Source organism: Populus nigra, chromosome 18 (genome assembly GCF_951802175.1).
Source record: "Populus nigra chromosome 18, ddPopNigr1.1, whole genome shotgun sequence".
Taxonomy (NCBI): Eukaryota; Viridiplantae; Streptophyta; class Magnoliopsida; order Malpighiales; family Salicaceae; genus Populus; species Populus nigra.
The window spans coordinates 10,339,516-10,363,016 of record NC_084869.1 but is presented as its reverse complement, the minus strand read 5'-3'; the positions used below and the strand labels follow the sequence as shown (position 1 = coordinate 10,363,016).

Genomic DNA, 23,501 nt, shown 5'->3' with positions numbered 1-23,501 from the left:
GAAATCATGCAACATGCACAAATATAAGGTGAATATTATCAACATTGTCTTTAAATAAAAAAGGGCAAAATAAGCTTAAAAATATAGACGAAACAAGTAACTGTTTAATTATATATCAATCAAAATATTTTAAAAATATAAAAATAAATATTCAAGCCTTCAAAAATTTATTGGTATTGTTATTAAATTTGATTTAGTAGGCCAACATTAATAGCTCCTGAATGATTTTTGAGAAAATACCTCTTGTTGTAATTAAAAACTTAGAAACTAAGAAATTGTAATTTAACATAGAAAAGCTTCTATAGTATATTACATGGTCAAGCCCATTTTATTTCTTTAAACTGCAACATATATATTTGATTAACTCCTTAAATATACAGACACACTTAATTAATTGTTTATGTAAATATAAAATATATCAAAAAGATATTTGAAATGTAAAAATAAATTTTAAATTTTAAATTGTCAAATAGAATAAGAATTTGAAACAATGATCAGAGAATGATTTTGTACTAATATATATATATATATATATATATATATAAATTTTTGCTGAAATTTTGATAAAAAATAATCTCAAATTAAATTATGATATTCTTATTTATAAATTTAAGTTTACATAGTGGAGATTGTTACAAACACACAGTCATATACCCCATGCAAGAATGATTGATTGAGAAACATAAAAAAAAAAAAAAGAAAAAAAAAAAGAAGAAGAAGAGTAGAACATCAATGCCATCCCATAATAAGAATAGTAGATTAATTAAGAAGAGAGCACCCCAAAGTTTTGTTATGTGGTGGCGAAGGCATTTACAAGTCACTCATGACTAGACATTATGTTTCGTCACCAACCATATCTTGCCCAGATCCCAAAGTGATTAAAGCAGGCACTGCTCTGAAAAAAACTAGGTCAACAGTCCTAGGTCCCATTTTCATGAACATGGCAGCTTCCTAAGAAGCAAGCCCACTCGATTGTCACTGCTAGTGGTAGCTGGAGCCTCTTGATTTCCATATTTGTAGATCATGCTTCATAAATACACTATAGTGACCCTGCACAGATGTGATATACACACAGATAAACAGTTAAACACCCTCACAGGCCTGTAAAGTTGCTATACGGGGCTTGATGCACATGATCATAAAAGAAGAAGAAGAAGAAAAAGAAAAAGAAACCTTTGATGGAACACGGACGAAACAATTGACTTTTGCTAACTTTGTTTAGAAAATAAACACACAGATCATAAGAAAAAAGTGTGGTGTGAAAAAGATGGCTTAGGATCCTCTTCAATCACCTTCGCTGCGTCTCGGCTGCAGGAGAAAAGCTTCACAATCTTCTGTGTTATTTTTGTAAAGAATAATGGCTACACTATTCCTACTTACAGTCTTTTATGTGTTTGTGTATTAGTGTATACACTTAATTAACTGCTTAGTCTTTAATTAGTTTTTTTGTCATTTTTTTTTCGTTCAAACTATAGATTTTGGCATGTTTATTACGCACACCTCTGCGCTCCAAATTAGACAACTAAGCCGAGAAGCAATTGATTCATGCGCAATTCATATGGGAAAGCAAATATTTTGATAAAACAAATCGAGGCATCTTTTGGATCATATTTTGGATAGTTATCCAATCAATACAATCACTAATTATTAATAAAATAAGTACTTCATCGTAAAATAAAATCAAGAATTTTGAATTATTAATTAGTTGAAAAAGATACTTCTATAATTATTTGGTTGCATTCCTATATATACATTTTAATTAGTTGACATCTTATCATGGATTTTTTTTTATTTTTTTTAACACGGTATTAGAGCATGTGATCTTCTTATATTGAGTTCTTTGATATTTTAATTGGTTTTGTTGAAAAAGATACGGTAAGAGTGACATTGATATTATTTTAGATATAATTAATTTAATATCTGAATCTTTAAAACCAGTGTCTATTTTTGGATTCATAATTTCTTTTAATTATTAGATGATAATTCCATTATTTTTATCTCTGTTTAATTTTGAAGAGTTTTGCATTCATCACGATGTTATGGTATGATAACTAGTTTTATGTTATGGAATGAAGCATTTTCTTTAACATGAAAAAGGATGCAGACATTGTTAACATTTTTTTTACCATAAAGAAATATCTTGTGTACAAACTAAAAAGTTTACATGCATGTTTAATAAAATAAATTGATAATTATACGTGTCAATAAATCAATAAATGATAACAAATATGTTGATTCAAACTAAAGATTAGGTAAAAAAATTGAGATAAATATTTTATTTCTTATAAAGAAAAGGAGATTGAATATTTATTTCAGTTTTAAATTGGGTCTTTAAAGTTTTAATTGGTTTAAATCAATTAAATTAAAATTTAATTTGTCAAATCGAGCATTAACTTAGCATCAAAACTTTTATTTAACATCATAAGAGTTCTATGTAAAGCCAAACAAAATAAAATATGAAACTCAATTCTAAATCAACTTAAAATGAAATGATTAAATCAGAAATAAAAAAATTTAAGTGACAAATAAGATTTTTTTAAAAAAAAAATATTGTGGGTAATTATCGCAATTGTGTTTTTCTCCTATGTTGCATTTTCATCATTTTTTTTAATATTTCTTATATCTCATATTGCCTTTAAGTGTTCATGATTTTAAACATAATTTCATGGTTTACTTAGCATTAATTTTATGATACTGAACTACAATTATATATTAAAGGGAAGCAAAAGGACTCAATAAACACAAAAAAAGGAAATGGAAAAAAAGGACCCAATAAAAAAGGATTGGGATGATTTATATTTTGTAATTCAAACACCATTTCATGGTTTATCTATATTAAACCTTTTATATCAAACTAATCAAAAAGATATTGAAAAAAAAATATTATAACATGGTTAACATGTATATTTGAGGTGAAATTAAAAGTGAAATTCACTCATATTTGTAGTTAAGATTTTCTTTAAAGATTTTCTTCAATATAAGTTCTATACTATGAAATATTAACATATTTAAAAGCAATTTTAAATGAATAAAAAATTAATTTTAAAAAATCCTTAATTGGAAAAATTCTCAAACCTAAACTAAAAGTTATATACCATATTGAAAGATTGTGAGTATTTTTAATAGCTTAAATAGTAGTGTCTTGAAATGAAAAAAATTGGGTTCCTAAAGAAATCAGAGTTTTTGCAGGGGAGATGATCTAAGCAAGATCGACTTTGTGTAAGAACATAAGTGAGTACTTGGATTTGAGTTAATTGTATTAGTACAAGACATTATCTTCGTCAACCTATTATTATTTAATTTTTTAATTTTATGAAATCTATCAAGATTAATATTTTGTCCATCAATTTTCTTCTCGTTAATTACTCATAGTTTTGTCACTCCAAATAAAAAATTTTCTTTGATTTTTTGAAATTAAAAAAATTATAATTTCTATGAATTAATTCAAATTAATTTTATGGATATTTCAATTAATTTACTCACCCCTTACATAAATAGGGGTGGGGGCTTTTGTTTTTTAATAGAGAATTTTTTTGCTCTCTCTACTTTCTTTGTTTTCATTTGCTCTTCCTACTTTAACTTAAATTTTTGTCTTTGTATAAAGATGTTTGAAAATGTTTTCTAGTTTATTTGTCTTGATTGGTAATATATCCTTTCAATTTATTGTTGTAAGAATTATTGAATGCTGCTTGCACTAATGCCTGACAATAACTTGTTAATTGCTCTTTTTGAATCAAAATTTTGCAAGTATATTATATACATAGTTTCATGATTTGTACTCATCTCTAGTTTCATTTGTTAATAAATTTGTATATTATTCTCTTGATTACATGTTTATAGTCCATAGTAAATAATTTGAATATTCTCTTGATTACATGTTTATAGTCCATAGTAAATAATTTGAATCTCTCTCTTTCCACAACACACACACAAAGTGACCCGTGCTCTTGTCACGAGCTAAACAAAAAAACTTTCAACATAAAAAAAATGTTAAGGAAAAAAAAATCCAAGACCCGAGTCACTAGTTTATTAAATAATTTAAATAATATGATTAAAAAAATCAATAACAATAAATAAAGACAAAAAAATGACAATGGAAAAAAGGTAAAAAGAACTCAATCTGAGCCAACCCGAATTATAAAACAACTTAGTGATGAAGGGAGAAATTAAAAAGAAAAAAAAAACTCAGTTAAATCAGGTTAACTTGCAAACTTTATGACCATAGACAAAAAATTGGGATAATCTTATAAAAAGAAACACAAGAAAAAAAAGTTAGAAGACCAATTCTTAATAAATCAAATGAGAACATGATAACTCTACAAAAAAAAAAGAAGGTGAAGCTTAATATCTAGGAAGGATGGAAATTTAGAAAAAAAAAGTAAAAAAAAAAAAAACTCAATCTAAGTTCACCTAGGTCAAGATGCAAAATCTCTGATCCATTCATGATATCAAGGTGATCGAGTTCAAAAGCAAATTTAATAATATCATAAAGCTCAAATATCAAACAACTTAATGTTGAAAGACAAAAAATTTTTTAAAAAAAAGTAATGGAAAAAAATGAGTCATCCTGGGTTAATCCGCAAATCTTGCGACCAGGAAAATCTTGAAATCCTTGAACGAAGCTCAATCCAAAATCTCAATTCCCAACTAATTTAGTTTTGAATGATGAAATTATGAAGAAAAATATTAAATTAGAAAACTTGTTAAAAGAAAAATGATAGGAATAAAAAAAATGAAGATCAAATTTGATAGGAGCAAAACCCAAGAAGGATAATATTATATATAGAAAAAATGATCGGGATAACCCAACATAAAGGAAATGAAAAAAAGTACAATGATCAATTTTTAATAAATTAAATGTTAAAAGATGAAATTGAAATAATTTAATTTTAAAAAAAGTCCAAAAATAAGGTCAATCTCCAATAACCTTTGAAACCAATGATTTTAGTCATGAACTTGAGATAAATCTCATAACAACAAAACAAAAAAATCTTAGTTAACTCAAGTTAATTTATAAATTTTGCAATCATGTTGAAGTGTTAAATTGAAAGCATGAAGACCAATTTCAAATAAATCAAATGTTGAAGAATTAAATTGAGAAAGATTAATTTAAAAAAGAAAAAAAAATCAACTCATATTAACCTTTAAAACTTGTGACTACTAATCCCATAGAAAGCAAACCCTGAAATATAGTAAAGCAAAACTCTAAAAGCATGGTACAAAAAAAGCTTTTAAAAAGGAAAAAAAAACAAGCCAAATTTAGACGAAAACTTCTAAACTCGGTTTAATCTTTAAAACTCGCAACTCATAAAATCCTTGAACTAAGTGTAATGAAGAAGTTTAATTCTCAACTAATTTAATTTTAAATGATGAAATTTTGAGAAAGATATCAATTTTAAAACTTGCCAAAGAAAAAAAAAGATAGAAAAAAAAAGAATGATGATTAAATTTGAAAAGAAAAAAAAACTCATGGAGGATGAAATTGTAAAAAGAAAAAATCTAAAAAATGATCTCAAATAAAATAAATAGCAATTAGAAAAATAAAGATCATATTTGAAAGAAAAAAAATGAAAAGGAGTTGAAATCGAAAAACAATTGTAATTCTATAGCTTATTAAAAATAAAAATAAATTACAACAATATCCTTGAGTATCCTTGAAATTTACAATAAAAGCAATGGAAATTAAAAAAAAAAACTATTTGGTGAGAGTTATGTTGGTTTTGTCTTTAAGGACATCAAAGTAGTAATTTTATTCTAACACCATATAATTTGTAAAAAACAATTATGTCATAGTAAAAAAACTAGGAATGTCTAGTGTAAATATTTTTCTTTTTGTTCAAAGACAATTTTATATTTATACTATTATAATAAATAGTATTTTGAGTCATAGTGCACAATAAGAAGAGAATATATATATCGAAGTTAAACCAATGTTTGTTTTACATTTTTAAAAATAAAACAACTTAAACTAATATCATTTAAAAAAAATAAAACAAACTAAGTTTTGATTAAGTAAGTTAGATTTTAGGTTGATTAGTCAGGTCAACTAGATCATCAGGTCAACTAGATTATCTGAGATCAATTTTCATAAAAACAAAAAGTTACCAAGTTTTAACCAAGTTGAGTAGGTTGCAGGTTAATTTATTTGATATCACATAATATTACATCAACTGATTTAATTTGAAATTAGAATAAATCAAGGGCAAACTCGGTAGATCACTAGGTTCAGTAAAATTAGGCAAAACTAAAGATTTCGCACAAAAGCCTCATTCTGAATCATCTTTTTTGGCGTATTGTGAACTGAGGTCTTTGTGTTGGTTTGACAGATCAAGAACAGCGACTATAACAAAAGGGGCCTACTTCTGTAGTTCTGTACAGATCACTAAACTAGCAACAACAAAAAATCATAGAACAGATCATGGGAAAACAATTAGCAGAATAAAAGCAGATTTATGTTTCCATGCTTGTGTTCATATCTGAGAATGGAGATGGAAACATGAGAGGCCAGCTTGTATCAAGATGGACCCTTATGGCCCCAAATTAAGGGAGGGCACAGTCCTCCAATATTATTGCATTTGCCCTTTTCTAGGGAAGTGCAGAACGTAGAATCTCAGGGAATAAGACGGGTGTGAAATCTGCAGAATCATAGAGAAAGAGAGACCACCACAAATCTTCCTGGCCCTTGACCCTTCCATATATCTAAGACACCCACCACAGGAATGTAAGCAGCATGTTTGTGATGCCCAAGACAATATCCTCGAGAAAGAGAGAATACCCACATGTCTCGTCTAAACAAAGGGTTTGTAAGTTAATTGTATATAAAAAATTTAAAATATTAACTGAAAAGCTTAATCATTGTATTTATTAAATTTATTTATTTAAATTTTTAAAAGATAAATTCATATCCTAAAAATTTCATAATTTAAAAAATAAATATAAATAAAACTGACTAAATAAACACATGCTATAAAAAAGTATTAGTAAGGCCGAATACATCAACAATATCATTTAAAAACAAACTTTTTTTATTTTTAAAAATGAACTTCATTTGTATGAAACAAAAAATAAATTATTGATTAATTATAATAATATCTTGAAAAATTAAACATAAACAAAACAACTAAAAAAAACTTATATTAAAAAAAGACATGCATAACTTGTGATTTAAGTCATGGAATCGGAATAAACCTATAGAAAAAACTTGAAGAAAATCATAAAACCAATATTTTAAAAAAATTAATGCAAAATGATAAGATCGTACGAAGTCGAGTCCCCAACAAATTAAATATCGAAAGATGAAACCAAGAAAAAAAGTAAATTACACAAATGGATCTAAAAAAATGAGGGTGAAAAAAACATTAATTAGAGAGATAGAAAATTTCAATTGAAGGGTTAAATTGAATTGAAAAAATAGCTTTAATAAAAATAAAAACAAATCAAAAGAATAAGGGTCAAACTGAAAAAAAAACAAAAAATCTGATTGAAGGATGAAATATAAAGCTAAAAAAACTTCAACTAAAGTGCCAAAGAGAAAATTTAAAAAAGAAAAATGAGGACCAAAATGAAAAACAAAACATAGGAGAAATTGCAATTGAATGACTAAATTGTAAAAAAAAAAAAACTTCAATAAAATGAATAAGAACAAAATAAAAAATTAAGAGAATGAGAACTAAAATTAAAATGAAAAAAAACATACGAGAAATTGTAATTGAAGGACTAAATTGAAAGAAAATAAACTTTTATGAATGGAAAAAGAACGAAATAAAAAATAAAGAGAATGAATGAAAAATAAAAAGGACAATGATTTACATTACCTGTCAGAAGAGAGAAAAGAAAGGAAAAAGTCAAACGACCATTGGAGACAATCTGATCACCGTAAGCTGCCACATGTCACTCCACATGAAAAAGGATACAATGACGCATTTAGAAAGACAGTGAAAGACCAGTTTTGACCACCAAATGGTGTAACATGCATCATCTGAATAGCACGAACGTCAAATACTCATTGAACAACTTTTCTCATTAATAGATTAAAAAAAATGTGAAAATACAAAAATGTCTCTCATGACCCTGATAATTAAACAAAATACTCGTGTGAACATACAAAAATACCCCAAAATGCAAATGTTAATTTTTTTTGGTCTTTTTTAAGGTTAAAAATGTACTTTCACTATAAATGGATATTTAAAAACCTTAAAAAACCTTTATCTGGCAGTCCAATAATTTTTTGACACAAGGAGCAAATAAGTATTTTTACTTTTAAGAAAATTATGAAAAGCAAAGAAAGATTGGTTAACAATTCTAAATTTTATTAATTTTAAAAATAAAAAAATATTTTTACTGTAATGGGAAGTAAACACTCCCGTAGAAATTTTTAATGACCAATAAGCTATTAAAAAAGACCAAAACACTTCCATTCTCAAGATTTTTTTTTTATTATTAAAAAGTTAAATGATAATTTTACTGTAGCAATATATTGCACTGGTGAAACCCTCATAGATTTTAGAAATTTTGTTAATTGTTAATGCTATTATGGGTTGCCAACCACTGACCTTAGAGTCTGCTGGCTTTATGACCGTTATTTCTTTTCTAATTAATTAGCCAGAGTTCTTTGACAAAATGATAATTGTGGGAAATATACGCAAGCTTGACATTATAGAAATAGAATATTATCTACTCAACTAAAAAGAATTGGGGTTTATATGAACAATAAAGGAGCTTCATTCATTTTTTAAAAAAACATTTTATCTTCCATTTTTTTAATGAATTTTTTTTAGCTTTTTTTATTAATTTTATTTTTCAATATTACATTAATTTTAAATTAATCTTTATAATTTATTTTAATTTATTTTTTATAAAATTATCTCAGTATCAAACAAACATCCTGATATTTGTTTATACTCAATTTTGTTAGAATCTATTTTCTTATTATATCATTAAATGAAAAATAGTTAAAAAAATTACTAAACCTAGTAAAGTCCATGATTCGGATCAAGAGTTTGACAATTTAAACCGCCAAGCTTGAGTCAATTCAATATGTCATTGTCTTAATATTCAAAAAAAGACATCTTAAAATTTCTTTTAAAGTCAAACCACTCTTTTTTAATGATCGTCTAAGTTACCTTTAGATTCATCAAGTTAACTAGATCATGTTGAGGCAACTCTTACACGGGTTAACTTTAAATCCAGGATAGACAAAGAGTTGGGCCGATAGGGTTTCAAGGTTGAGTTGCTAGGTAAGGCACTTTTTGTCTCTTTACCTTTGTTCTTCTAAAAAAAATTCCATCTTCTAAATTTTTTTCTTTTCAATTGAAACTTTTTTGGCTATGTTTTTTTATTAATTTCAGCTTTTAATATTTGGTTGATTTTGAATTGGTCTTCATAATTTGTTTTGATTTATTTTCTATGAGGTTATCACAATCTTAAACAAATATCTTGGTATTTGATTGATGTTTAGTTTTGCGATTGTTTAATTTTGTTATCATGTCATTAAGTAAAAAATAGTTTTTTTTTAAAAAACAAAGTTATCAAATCTAGTGGAGTCCATAATCCGAGTTGCAGATTAAGCTACGAAGCCCGAGTCAATCTAATAAGTCATCACTGTCTTAATATTAAAATAAAAAAAATCATCTTAATTGTTTTTATAAAAAAATCAAACAATATTTTTTATTGATCATCTGGTTGCTAGTCAATTAAGTCAAGTCAAGGTAACTTTCAGGCGGACTAATTTTAAACCTGAGTTAGATAAGGAGTCAGATCGGGTGGTTTAAGGTTAATCTGCTAGGTCGGGTTTAATAACAATACTAAATAATTTTTTATAATATAAATAATTTTTTTCATGTTCAATATTTTTTATTAACTTGCAGCGTAACAAGAGATACTAAACTAGTTAGTAAGATATATGATATACAAGGGGATTAATTAGAATGAATACTTAAAGCCCTATGAATAAGAGAAATAACACCCTCCAGGGTTAAGCCTTTCGGGTCAAACTTCCACCGGCTCTAAAGAATTTTAGTGGTTTTTGGCTATTATAATTGACAGAAGGTGTGGGAAAAAAAACCAAACAATACTTATTAGTGGGTTTGTTGTGATGTTACTAAATATTTTACATAATTTAAAGTTGTTGAGAAGTAGAATTCAATCAATTAACTAAACATGAAAATTTATATTTTCTTTTAAAAAACACCATATCCATACATATAAGAATTTTTTTTGATGTAATTGTTGGGTTTCATAAAATACATGCACGTAACGAAATAATAAATTTAAATTTTTTCAAGAGTTTCAATATCTTGTTAAATAGATCTAGAGTTATTTAGAATTTATACAAAGATTACTTGAAGATCAGATGTTCTTTTTTGCTTTGAATAATTGCTTCACGGTTAGGTTATTACAAATCACAAGTTGTCTAAATGTCCGATCTCTAATGATAATTCACATGAATCACTAGTGAGAAATCTTCTAAATCCTTTTAAAAGAGAGAAATTGATACGCCTTTGAGTGTTATCTCTTTTATTTTATGTTTTCAGGTGTTTTGTACTATATTGTATTACCTAGAAAAAAAAAGGCATACTATTCTATTTATAGGAGAACCTGAAAACTTTATAAATAATAAAATATTAATTTTTCCCTTGAATAATATCAAATATATTATTTCAAGATAATTTTAAAAATTTATTCATTCAAGTCTATACTTGATTTTTCTTGGTTTAGAATAGTAATTATCGGTATAAATTACATTCTAGTTTTCAATTTCTAAAACTTATTTACAATCAAGTAATACTTGATTAATCATTACAATTTAAGTTATAACCAATAATTCTTTTGTGTGTGACCCATTATGTTGCTTAATAAGTCAAACCAAATATAAATTACAATCCTAAATAAAATAAAATAAAATAAATTATTTTATTATCAATTTAACAATTGTTTGATTTATATTTAAAGATAAATATAATGTCTAGCAACTGTTATGATCTCTTAAATATTAGAAAACTCATAAGTGGTTTGACTTAATCTTTTAGTATCAAGTTTCTCGATATAATTATTATCACTCCATCAACAATATTCTAATTTAAACATTATAGTATGAAGAGTATCTACTTTATCAAATCATGTTTATTCTTAATATCATAGCCATTGATTATTTGAATAAGATTTGAAATTTTTTTTTATTTTTTCTCACGTAAGGATTTATTTACAATCAATTATTTAATTGTATTTCTAGATTCTAGAAAAATAATTATTTGAATAAATATACGTTTGTCTAATCTTATGTTATACTCACCGTTTGGTTTTTCTGTCAATTGTCTTGCCCCCGTGTTCGCAGCAGTTTCGCCTTCGCCATGGATGCATCTCACTTTGTTCGCCCAACACCTCCTCTTTCTATCTTATATTCCTCATCCTTCGGCGATATTATCTTTGCAGAGCATGTTTATAATAATGATTTTTTTAAAAATGATTTTTTTAAAAAAAATGTGTTGCAATAATATATTTTTTAATTTTTAAAATTTATTTTTGATATAATCTATTAAAACAATATAAAAATATTAATTTTAAATAATTTTTCTTTCTAAAAATGCTTTTAAAATAAAAAAAAGTACTCATCTGCCTCAAATCCATCGAATAGTGTCCCTGATTTGTCTTTTTCATCAATAATAACTCATCCATATTGTCTTCGATCGTTACCAGGGAAGAGAAGATTGATGTTGACGTAGGAACGACCCAAGAGTACAGACCAGTTTTCTGTCCACACTTTAGTTTAAAGAAGTAGCCCGTTATGTGACGACATGTAGATTTGTAACTGTTGTTTTTTAAAATATGTTTTATTTAAAAATATATTAAAATAATAATTTTTAATTTTTTAAAAATTATTTTTAATATTGATGTATCAAAATAATCTAAAAATATAAAAAAAATATTAATTTAAAGTTAAAAAAAATAAAAAATAAAAAATTTATTTTAAAGTGATTTTGAAATGCAAAAACAAAGAGGGTCTTAGTGTTTTTCAAAACGCGATAAACTGGTTTTTTATAATTTAAATTTTTTATTTAAAAATATTTTTTAAAATTTTAAAATTATTTTGATATATTAGTATATTAAATAATTTTTTAATATTGATGTATGAAAATAATCTAAAAATATAAAAAAAATATTAATTTAAAGTTAAAAAAAATAAAAAAATTTTAAATTTATTTTAAAATGATTTTGAAATGCAAAAACAAAGAGGGTCTTAGTGTTTTTCAAAACGCGATAAACTGGTTTTTTATAATTTAAATTTTTTATTTAAAAATATTTTTTAAAATTTTAAAATTATTTTGATATATTAGTATAAAAAATATTTTTTTAAAAATAAAAAAATATTATTTTAATATATTAAAAAAAAAACATTTTAAAGCATAATCTTTACCGTATTCTCGAACCAACCTTTAGTAGTTTTCATTTGTAGTGTCGTTGAGTTTGTCCAGGACATAACTGAGTTGGGGTTAACTCGTAATTGAATTTGAAAAATATTTAAAATATAAATGAAGTAAATAGATTGCATATTGCATTAATAGATCATATTTTGCAACCAGCATTGACAGTCTACAACTTGTAACATGGAAATGGATCCCTAGCTATAACATCAAACAATCCATTCATTGTTCTGTAGAGAATCTTGCTCGTTATCTGATCTAGTTTGGGTGAGTCAAACAAGTAAGTTTTTTTTAAAAGTCCACTTTATTAGAAATTATAGAGCTTACTGATCACTTAGTAGCTTGTGTGTCTTGATAAAGGCAAACACTGTCTTCAAAACCCTGTCTGGTAGGATCACCTGTTTACGACAATGCACAGAGATAGAAAGCGAATTCACAATAAAGGTGACACTTGATTTGTATCAGCCCAAAACCTTTTCAGTGAATTCTAAGACCAGAACTGTGCTGTCTCGAAAGCAGGCAATATATTTGGACAGGGAGGTTCTAATTACTATATAGAACTACTGATTCCATGCAAAAACAAGTTTATGGTTTGGCTCAGTGGTATGCAACATGTCTTATTCAGTAGCAAAACAGGAATGACACACCTCAACTCCAATGCCAACCACTGTAAAATCGAAAAGGTAATAGCTTTATGAAACCCAGAGGACAAAATTCCACAACAATGATCAGCAAAATTTCAAATTATTGAATTCCATTCTGTTAAATAAGCACAGTAAACAACTACAAGATTTAGTACTTCCAAGCAACAAAAGGAAATCATTTTGCCTATGAGAATTTGTAAGCAAATACCAGAATAGCCACCAGGACATAAATATTATTACAAACAGAAGAACCTGAATTTTTCAAGTAGCTCAGAATCAGAAACTCTTACCCAGAGGAAAAAATTCCACAACAATGTTAAACAATTCAACATAATTGCCTAATGTTCAGAGTTGCACAAGCATTTGGCATTTATTCCAATGAGAGATATCAACTGACCTTGGATAACTTGCATATCTAAAACATAGTAGTAGGTGAAATAGCCCTTACGTTAACTGATATGCACAGCATGTTTTAAATCCCTGAGAGCATTGAGACAGGCAACATCATAAGGTATTATAATGCTTGAATATCCACAAGTTTCTCAGAGATTTAAAAATAAAAAAAAGAACAGGGAAATGAGCAAAATTTGCTTGCTATAGAAAGTAAAATCCACGGGCAATTAATGAAGGAGATGGAGGAAAGTTTCACAGAGCATAAATATTGAGAAAACTTTCAATTAATGCCTGCGTAATGCTGATTGAAAGTTTTCCCAGGTTGTTAATAACAAAACAACTCCTCTTGCCGCAAAAACAGCCAATTTGCATACACTAGAAAAGGCCTTTTACTCATTAACTCAAGTATTAATTGATCATTCCCCAACTGAACTTCTTACACATTGCTTTTATATTCAACCACAGCAACTAGACCAGTGCCCAATCTCAAAACTTTAAGGCCTAACAAAATCAAATGCAAGCACTGAACACAGAAAAAGAAGAATGAAAAAAGACATGAACTTTAACTCTAAAGAAGAATGAAAAAGACATGAACTTTAACTCTAACTTAACAAATTTATCCTCTACTCAGATTCAGTTGAACTCCTGTCCTGTACAATAGCCAGCCACAAAGGAATCAGTATATTGACAGTCAACAACTAGTAACAGGAAAATGCGCACAAGCTATTACATCATAGAATTCATTCATTATTCTATAAAGGTTCTTGTTTATGATCTAAATTAGTCTCAAGTAAAGTACCCGAGCAGGAGCTTTTTAGAAAACCCACTATGTTAGAATTCAAACTCGCTGATCAATTTGTACCTTGGGTGTCAAGATAAAGGCAAACACAGTGTTCAAAACCCTGTCTGGTTTCGTCATCTGTTTACAACAATGCACAGAGACAGAAAGCAAACTCAAGATAAAGGTGAAGCTTCATTTATAGCACCAAAAAATTTTCAGAGAACTATTAGACCCCAACTCTGTTGTCTAAATAACAAGTACCACACCCCCTTGTCTTTGCAAAGTAAGCAACATATCCAGACAGGAGGTTCTAATAACTATATTGAACTACAGGTTCCTTGCAAAAACAAGTTTAAAGTTTGGCTCAGTGGTATGAAGCTTTTGCCTTAAACATGTCTGATTCCATAGCAAAACAAGATAAGTACACCTCAACTCTTATCCCCATCACTAGCATGAAAAGGATGGCGGACTTGTGTGACCCCAAATTACATATTTCTACCCAAATAAACTCCCACAAGGATTGTTATCAACATTTCAAACTATTCGCTTCCAATTCATCAAGTAAACCCTTTATTTCAAATATCACTACAAAATTTAGTACTCCTATTCTACAAAATAAATAAATTGTATAAGCACGCCTGAGTTCTCCTCTCTTCTAATCCCTTTTGTTTATATAATACTACAACTATGCTTCTTAAAAAAAGAAAAAAGAAAAGAAGTAATATCTCTATGAAACCCAAAGGACATAAGTCGACAACAATGATCAACAACATTTCAAATTATTCAATTCCATTCGGTTAAATAAGCACAGTAAACAACTACAAAATTTAATACTCCCAAACAACTACAACATTTCATTTTGCCATCCAAAATTTGTAAGCCAGAACCAAAAAAGCCACCAAGACACAAACTTCTTTACCGATAGAAACACCTAAGAAGACTTTCTCCCGAGACGCTTCCTAAGCTTCTGGTACTTATGCTTGTTCATCTTCTTCTTCCTCTTCTTCTTCACACTATCAGCCCACAAAGTCCTTGAATCATCAACATCCTCCTCCATAGCCTTCACTTGACCAAAACCAGTTGCCGAAATAGGATTTAAGCAAAACCCAAAAGGGAAACTCGGGTAATAAAACTGCAAGGGTTTAACATCCTGTGTGGGTATAGGGTTTAAGAGAGGAATTGGGTTGTTTGAGAAATCTGATTTTGTTGTGCTGGGAAGGAGCGAGGTTGTTGTTGCTGTTAGGTAGTTGGGGTCAGAGAGTTGTGGAGTTTTGAGGGTTGAGGTTATGATTCTTAAAGAAGGTGTTGTTGGGGTTGTTTTTGAGATTAGTTTGTGGATTATGTTGGCCATTTTTTTTTAACTTTTCTACGAGAAAGAAGTGATCTTTGCCAAAGGAGAGAGAATCCGAGAGCATGGACTGCGTCTGGTTTTGAGGTTTGCTCTTCAAATCTTGCGGCTGCGAGGTTTAACATGGAAAAGGAAAACCCCAGAAAAGAAACAGAGTTTGTATCTGAAAAAGACACGTCGTCGTTTCGAATGAAGTAAAAGGAATTGTGAAAAAGATGCCCCCACGCAGTATCGAACTACGGACCTTCAGTTTACAAGACTGACGCTCTACCACTGAGCTATAGGGGCTTCCACTTAAACATCCAATTTATGTTCATTATAACAATCTAAATAACTAAACGACATTTAATCATTTATAGTTGTATGCAGGAGTGGAGAGGAGAAAATCACAAATAAAAAAGGAGGGAAGGGCTTTGAAGTTGCGAATGGAGGAAGTCACTTTCGATCCAGTATGCTTCTCTTTCTTTCTTGAATAAGGAAATTGTTCATATATATATATACATTGTTTGTTATCTGTGTTAATTTGTATGTTGTTGACATAATTGTTTAGGGTTTGATTCAAGCTATTTTCAAGCACATCTGGACCCGGAGAGCCCTAGGTTTGCATTTCCCATGACTCCCGCCTTTTTTCTTCTTATGGTTTTATTTCTTCTTGTGTTTGGATTTTAATAATAATAATAATAATAATTTATGAACATTCATGGCTATTTCAGAGCGCGAGAAAAACGAAGGCAATGACGGTACGGACTGCGAGGTAATTAACTCTGATGATTTCTTTTTCCTATTTTGTTTCAAATTCGGATGTTTATATTATTATTAATTTAGCAGGTTGGAACTGGAACATTGAAGAAGACTCGAACCACTTCTGGTATTTCATTATTCATAAGATTTCTTTCTCTTTTTTTAATGTGTAATTATGTGCAAAATGTTATTGATTTTTTTTTTGGATGCAGCTAATTCCAATGCCCTAAAACTGAGTTGCGAACTTCTCCGAATTTTTATTACAGGTTTCGAGCTTGATGATGGTTAAATGTCTGGATTCTTGTTTTGTTCCTTTACTATAAAGCATTGTTGTTAAACGGTTGGTATCATGGTGTGGTATGCATGTGCAGAGGCAGTGCAGCGTTCTGCTATGATTGCTGAAGCAGAGGGAGCTGGTAAGATTGAAGGGACTCACTTGGAGAGGATTCTTCCTCAGTTGCTTCTGGATTTTTAAGATATGTACATGGCATACATAAAGTTTGGTTTTTTTCTTTTACTTTTCTCTAATCCAAACTGTTCAATTTGTGGATTTAGATGGTAGTGCATTTTTTTATTGTTAGATAGAATTATTGACATGAAGATCATTTGATAATCTATAGTTGTCTTCCTGCAATACAATGGAATTTCTTTTCTTTTTTCTGTATTTCTTTCTTATTTGGTTCTGCGCGTGTCAATGGAGTTCACAATTTGGTGCTCTTGGTTTTTGTTGGTTTTGCCAAGCTTGCTGCGGCAAAATTAAGTCATTGAATGTGACTCGGGATTGTTTTTCATATGGTAGACATATTCTTGATCAACTGTTTTCTTTTAAGAGTAAATGCATTGTTCCTTACCAGTAATTGGATTTATTTGGAATATCAATCAAGCAATTACGGAATGGATGGTGCCGCTGAAACACACCTTTTGTTCAATAGAGCTATATTGGAAGAAGGATGAGAAATTGCTCCATGTTTCTTCCATTTTGTTCTTTAAGTTAATTAGGCTGATGTATCGAGTGCCTGTTTATTAGTTTGTAGAACTGTAATGTGGAAAACTTATCTCCTTGTCTGATGTGACCTTTTTTTCTTTCTGATATCTGGGACAACTTATGGGCTGTGTAGTTCTGAATATTGACCTAACAGAGATTGCTTGCAGAGTGTTATTTTACAACTTTTAGGTCTGACAATTAAACCCATGTAGAATTCCATTCTAGGAATTTAAATAGTTTTCCTTGGGCTTCATGTTTAACAAGCTGAAAACCATTGAAAAAGTGAACCCCTGATCCATTTCTAGCACTTGCTTGGCGTGGAAAAAGATTTCTAGCACTCTTCACATGTTGAGGGACAATTATCACGCTGTCATGGAAGTGTTGACTTGAATGTTTCTTCCTATTTGGCTTTCGATGAAAAGAGGGAATGATTACAAGTAGAAAGGGATTTTGTGGACTTGATTGGTTGCTTTAGAGGAAAACTCGTTTATTTTCCCCAACAATGTAGTGGAAGGCAGTGTCATGGAACTTGCATTCTTGAACTCTACTGGCTTGATCTTGTTGCAAAAACCCTGCCTTTTCAAAGTGCTTATTTCAAGAAAAATATTTTCGTGGTATGATTGCAAGTTGAAAAAACTTGGCATAACCACCGTGCAGTTCAACCATCCATGGATTTTTTATGCACTCGATTTTATGCAAGGCTTGTTTCACATATTGGTTGCATTTCCTGCTGATGTTTCTTCCATGTTAACCCAAAATCTTTTAGCTGCTTTCGAGCAAGATGATGTCTAACAGTTTATTTAACAAAGCAGCCTTTACGAGGCTGATTTTTATTCCATGGATGATTTCTAGCCCCAGATCTAAGATTACCTGCTCCCGCTCCCTGCAAGCATGACTGGATTTGTAATTGATTTGCGTGGATATCACTTCTGTTTTGATTCAAATGAAGAAATGAGTTCCTCGTCAAGTGTGAATCCATATACTAAAAGAACGCTTAATCAAGCAGCTTTCTTCCCTGGAAAGAGCAGAGGGGAGAGAAAGATTCGTGTTCCAGTTGCCCTTGCCACCTTCAGAATCAACGCAAACACGAGTTACATGCTATACAAATGAAAAGATCCGATTGGTAATCAAGATTTATCCCTTTTTTCTTTCTTTCTTTCACATTTAATTTCATAACAAGAGCTACCACTTTCTTTCCTTTGCGATCCGCTTTGTCTATAAGATTATCTTCTTCCCCTGTCTCTCGTTTATAGCAGAAAACTCTCCTGATCGTCAAGGGTGTATCTATGTATGCCACACATTTTTCCAAGTACAGTTAAGAAAACTTGACAGTAGTAGCCTCCTTGTGAAACTCCCCATTAGCATATGTAGTCCAAAACGCAGACACAAGGGAAGAAATGGGGGTAGGTCATGGGATTTGTACTGAACTTCGATATAAACATGAACTAGCAGGATGTGATGAAAATGTTAAAGAATATGTTATGTAGTCAGTTGAAGAATATTTTATGTAGTCAGTTGATTGGTTATATATAATATTGTTTTTATTTATGAAAAATATATTTATTATTATTAAAGATTTTTTTATTTTTAATATTTAATTATATTTGATTAATGAATTTATAGTAAAGATAAAGTCCGTAGAACAAAGATATTTTACATGGTAAATTATAAAGTTATTATAATTACGAGATTCTTATTACATTAAAACATTGTTCTTAAATATTTCTGGTCAATGTTTTATTAAAAGTAGACATTAATTAGAGTTATTGAGATCAATACATATTATGTTTCTTTTTTTATGGAAAAAAAACAGTTGCTCTGATAAACTAAGGTATGAAGGATACCTAAAACTAATATTCAGGTATTTGTCAAATGACATGTACATTGAACTAGTTTGCAAGAGAATTATAAATGGAGAGATCACTTATTTCTATAAAAAAGCTCATGTTATAGTTGTGTAACTGATTTTTAGACTTGAAATTACTACTTTATTTTATATAGGTAGTGTTATGTTTTGATCATGATTATATGTTGTCCTAATCAAGGGTAATAAATGAGCAGATATTGAGTTTAACATAAACTATATAAAGGTATTTGAGTAATCAAAAGAGAATTCATCAACTTAAGTGAACCAGGAAAAATATTTTATTTGTTCTTAAATAATACCGATTGTAAAACTCTTAGCCAATGTGGAATGAGATTGAAAAGAGTTTCAATTTTTATTTAAAGAAACATGACTATAGTGTTGAGAACTAAAATGATTTAACAAAATAGATATACTTCATGCTATAATATCTAAAACGAAACATTCTTAATAAAGGAATATTAATTACACTGAGAAAATGATCATTAAAAGGTTAAGTTAAACAACTTATGACTTTCATAATATTTGGCTACTTGATCTTCAAATATAAATCAATCAATTGTTGAATTGGTAATAAATTATATTATTTAATTAATTTAATTTAATGTAAAATTATGATTTATATTTGGACCAACTTATTAGAGAACTTAATGGATGACACACACAACAACCAATGGTAATAAATTAAAATGAGATGATTAATCAAGTGACTTGAATGTAAATAATTTAGAAATTAAGGACTACAATGTAATTAATACATGAATTACAATTCTAGATCTATATAAAATCAAATAGGGACTTAATTGAATAAATTTATAAAATTATGTTAAAATAATATATGTGATATTATTTAAGAGGTAAATTGATATTTTTATTTATTTATTTATAAGGTTTATAGATTTCTCTATAAATAGAATATTATGCTTTCTATTTTCTGCACATGATAGTACAACAGTACAATACAAAAACATCTAAATACAAAAGAAAAGAGTTAACACTCAAATGTATATCAATCCCTCTTTTTTAGATGGGTTTATGAAATTTCTGATTAGTGGTTCATGTTGATTATTGTTAGAGGTTAGATATTTGGACGACTTGTGATTTGTGATAACTTGACCTTGAAATAATTTTCAAAACAAAAAAGAAATGATCTTCAGATAATTTTTATATAAATTTTAAATAATTTTAGATCTGTGTAACACAATCCTTATAATTTCTAAAAAAATTTAAATTTATTATTTTCATTGTGTATATATGTATTTTGAGAAAATCAACAGAAATAACTCGACTAAAAAATGGGATAGGTCATAGGACTCGAGTTTAGTAAAATTCAGATTGAACACACTCAAATTATGTATTTTGGACAAATAACAAGAAACACGTTTTACAGTCCTTCCTTAGATATAAACTTAATAGTAACAGTGAATACAAATTCGAAAGATAAAATGAAAAGACTTTACGAAGCAACCCTTCTTTCATGCTTCATTATTCTTGGTTTCTTACACATCATTGCCTTCCATGCTTGTACTAGTGTTTGATTTGTGACAGCATGCACCCAACATCCTTACTGTTAGGCCTCTGTTTTGGGTCATCCCTAGTGCAGAAGCAAGCAATTTTAAGAACTAGCAGCATTTGGTCCTCTAGCCCATGGCCTATCAGCTTTGGATCAATAGCTTGACTTGGATTCTCTGATATCATAATATTTCTCATCCACTTAACTAAACTTAATTCACGAGTACTTTGAAAGAACGCATCAGATGGAAGCTTTCCCATCACCAACACCCCAAGTACCACACCAAAACTGTAAATGTCACACTTGTCTGTGAATTTGAGTGTTTGGTGATACTCTGGTGCTATGTATCCCACTGTTCCAGCAATATTAGAAGTTGATATGTGTGTTTTAGCGTCCGGCATTGCTTTAGCAAGTCCAAAATCGGCAATTCTAGCTTCCATGTCGTCGTCAAGAAGTACATTTGCGGGCTTGAGATCTCTATGGATAATCTGTGGACTGTGACTTAAGTGAAGGTACTCAAGTCCAGATGCCACTCCTACTGCAATTTTGTGGCGAGCTAACCAGTCCAATTCTCTTTTCCCTTCAGTAACTTGGTTCAACACATCTTGTAGACTACCATTTTTCATGAATTCGTAGACAAGATAATGACAATCAGGACGAGACACGTGAGCTAGAAGAGGAAGAAGGTTTCGATGCCGAATGTGGCCGACGGTATTGATCTCTGATTGAATTTGTCTCATTTTCTTATTTAAAAGCTTGCTATCTTCTTCAGATAACTCGGCAGCATCTTTTGGAGGTTGAATTATCTTCTTTACAGCAATCATTTTTCCATTACTTCCAGGCAATTCAGCTTTGAATACTTCTCCACATCCACCTCTCCCGATGACTTCCAAGTTTGAAAGCCCCTCATCTTTTTCCAAGAAAGCTAAATCCTCTGCTTTCTTGATCAATGGACTAAAGATTGCAGGGCCTACATCTCTCCCTCCACCTTTTACTGCTGCCAATACAATCTTAAACAATAATGAGAACACGAACCCAGATAAGCTCCCAGCTACTGAGCCAGCAAGAAATCCAAGGAGCCACCCGGCGAGCTTTCTTTTGCTATTCTTGTGCTTGTGTGCTGCTGCTGATGATGGTGCAGGAGCTGGAGCAAGTTCAGTATATTTGCTTGCAGAAGAATTATTCTTTGATCCTGTACTTGTATTCTCCTTCAATATGTAACGTTTTGGGTATTGGGGCCTTGAGGATTCACCTTTGCCAATCACTGGCACAGGTCCTTCAAGAAAACTGTTTCCTGAGAAGTCGAAGAATTGGAGATTGCGAAATGAACGTATAGACTTTGGAACCTTTCCAGTGAAGAGATTATTTGCAAGAGAAAGACTTTCCAGGTTGGGGAAGTGCTTTAAGAAACTCAAATTCCCAGAAAACTCATTGCTAGAGAGATCAAGAACTCGAAGACGAACAAGTGATGATAATTCAGAGGGAATTTCACCGGAAAACTGGTTGTTTGCAAGCTCAAGAATCTCTAGTTTCTTGCACTTGACTATTTGGGCAGGGACCTGGTCAACGAGCTGGTTGTTGGTTAGTGAAAGTTCCTTGAGCTCAGACAGCCTTCCAATTGCCGGAGACAAGAACCCTGTGAGCCGTTGAGACTTGAAGACGAGTCTTGTGATTTTGAGCACAAAGGTGCTGTTGGGAGAGAGCCTCCTCTCACAAAACACCCCAGGGGTGTTGCATGGTGTAGAGGAGGAGCTTCGTTGACTGTTGACGCCCAAGTCTTTTTGGATGGTTGAGAAGGCTTTGAGGTCCGAATGGTCAAGGTTCAATCTTGCATCAGCGAGGAGGAGGATAGATAGGAGAACGAAGATGGAGAGGTGGTGTTTATGGTGAAGGACGGCCATTTTTGGTGGTGTTTTCAGGCTATATTTTGGCTTGGGACCAATATGTATAGTTTGCTTGATTTTATAAGCACACACCGTGTGGAGAAAACTGGAACAGTAGGGTCCACGACACGTGTGGAAAAACGGGAACAGTAGGGTCCACGACACATGTATTTCGTGTCTTGTTCTGACTAGCAATCTCCATATTATATTAATACATAATATCATATTTTAATTCGAAATTTGGGCATTAAAACATGATTATGAAGCTAATTGCCAAGAACATTTGAAGCTACCACTGAGTAATACACTATCAAGAAAATATGTTACAATTAGTTAGGAGCAATGGGAGCAATTGACCACTAAAATATATTTGAAAATGGAATAACAATTGTGTTTTAATAAAAAATTTATTAAAATAATATATTTTTTTAATTTTTAAATTTTATTTTTGAGATCGACAAATTAAAATTTAAAAAAATATATTTTTTTTTTGAATTTTCATCCAAACTACAATCTTAAAGATTTTTCTTATCTTTATTTATTTATTCTAACAAATAGCCAGCTAACAAGGTCACTAACATAACCTCCAAATATTTGCACTGGATTATAACTAACAATGCCCCACGTTTACGGCGAAATTAATCAAATGAGAAGCTTCCCCGAAGTCTTCAAGTCAACAGGTCTGGCGTTTTTTGGCTGGGTCAAGTCAAGCAAAAAAGTGTAAAAATCTTTAGGCTATTTTGAGCTGTCGATGTGATTGTGCCCTCGCTGTGCAAGTTGAAGGTTTGTTTTTAATTCTTTTTTAAAAAATTTGAAATATTTTTATTTTTTAAAATTAATTTTTTTTAATTTAAAAAATAATGATCAAATATATAACTAAACAAATGATAAGCTATTAAAACAAAATATGACGATTTTTATACAATTAAA

General features: G+C 29.7%; 3 protein-coding genes, 1 long non-coding RNA gene and 1 other non-coding gene across 6 annotated transcripts; 1 reads left to right on the top strand and 4 right to left on the bottom strand.

The window, feature by feature from the left end:
* Positions 1 to 12,548: 12,548 nt before the first annotated feature.
* Positions 12,549 to 14,376, bottom strand: LOC133678022 (uncharacterized). The gene is made up of 2 exons (XR_009835884.1): positions 14,319 to 14,376; positions 12,549 to 13,543 (listed from the first exon to the last, which is right to left on the bottom strand). It is a non-coding gene; the product is annotated as an uncharacterized LOC133678022 (long non-coding RNA).
* A 607-nt stretch (positions 14,377 to 14,983) lies between these two features.
* LOC133678019 (uncharacterized) lies at positions 14,984 to 15,725 on the bottom strand. Its single transcript, XM_062100169.1, has one exon. It carries the CDS (start codon positions 15,586 to 15,588, stop codon positions 15,169 to 15,171), a length of 420 nt encoding a protein of 139 aa, XP_061956153.1. The 5' UTR covers positions 15,589 to 15,725; the 3' UTR covers positions 14,984 to 15,168.
* A 76-nt stretch (positions 15,726 to 15,801) lies between these two features.
* TRNAT-UGU (transfer RNA threonine (anticodon UGU)) lies at positions 15,802 to 15,873 on the bottom strand. The gene has a single exon. It is a non-coding gene; the product is annotated as a tRNA-Thr (tRNA).
* Positions 15,874 to 15,877: 4 nt separating this feature from the next.
* Positions 15,878 to 16,990, top strand: LOC133678021 (protein MHF2 homolog). Of its 2 annotated transcripts, none has more exons than XM_062100170.1 (6): positions 15,878 to 16,034; positions 16,136 to 16,184; positions 16,299 to 16,339; positions 16,411 to 16,453; positions 16,539 to 16,592; positions 16,698 to 16,990. In XM_062100170.1, the coding sequence occupies exons 1-6, from the start codon at positions 16,011 to 16,013 to the stop codon at positions 16,799 to 16,801; spliced, it is 315 nt and encodes a 104-aa protein (XP_061956154.1). In that variant the 5' UTR covers positions 15,878 to 16,010; the 3' UTR covers positions 16,802 to 16,990. The 2 variants fall into 2 exon arrangements, with proteins under 2 accessions (XP_061956154.1, XP_061956155.1); XM_062100171.1 differs by having other exon boundaries at positions 15,879 to 16,034; positions 16,414 to 16,453.
* Positions 16,991 to 20,494: 3,504 nt separating this feature from the next.
* LOC133678103 (leucine-rich repeat receptor-like serine/threonine/tyrosine-protein kinase SOBIR1) lies at positions 20,495 to 22,612 on the bottom strand. The gene has a single exon (XM_062100301.1). It carries the CDS (start codon positions 22,587 to 22,589, stop codon positions 20,703 to 20,705), a length of 1,887 nt encoding a protein of 628 aa, XP_061956285.1. The 5' UTR covers positions 22,590 to 22,612; the 3' UTR covers positions 20,495 to 20,702.
* Between the last annotated feature and the right edge of the window lie 889 nt (positions 22,613 to 23,501).

What these genes read in the sequence shown, in the direction of transcription:
- LOC133678019 (XM_062100169.1), bottom strand. Translation starts at nt 15,588, where the DNA reads ATGGCCAACATAATCCACAAACTAATCTCAAAAACAACCCCAACAACA.
- LOC133678021 (XM_062100170.1), top strand. Translation starts at nt 16,011, where the DNA reads ATGGAGGAAGTCACTTTCGATCCA. An exon ending in CTGGACCCGGAGAGCCCTAG is followed by an intron (nt 16,185 to 16,298) that starts GTTTGCATTTCC and finishes TGGCTATTTCAG; the next exon opens with AGCGCGAGAAAAACGAAGGC. An exon ending in GAAGACTCGAACCACTTCTG is followed by an intron (nt 16,454 to 16,538) that starts GTATTTCATTAT and finishes TTTTGGATGCAG; the next exon opens with CTAATTCCAATGCCCTAAAA.
- LOC133678103 (XM_062100301.1), bottom strand. Translation starts at nt 22,589, where the DNA reads ATGGCCGTCCTTCACCATAAACACCACCTCTCCATCTTCGTTCTCCTA.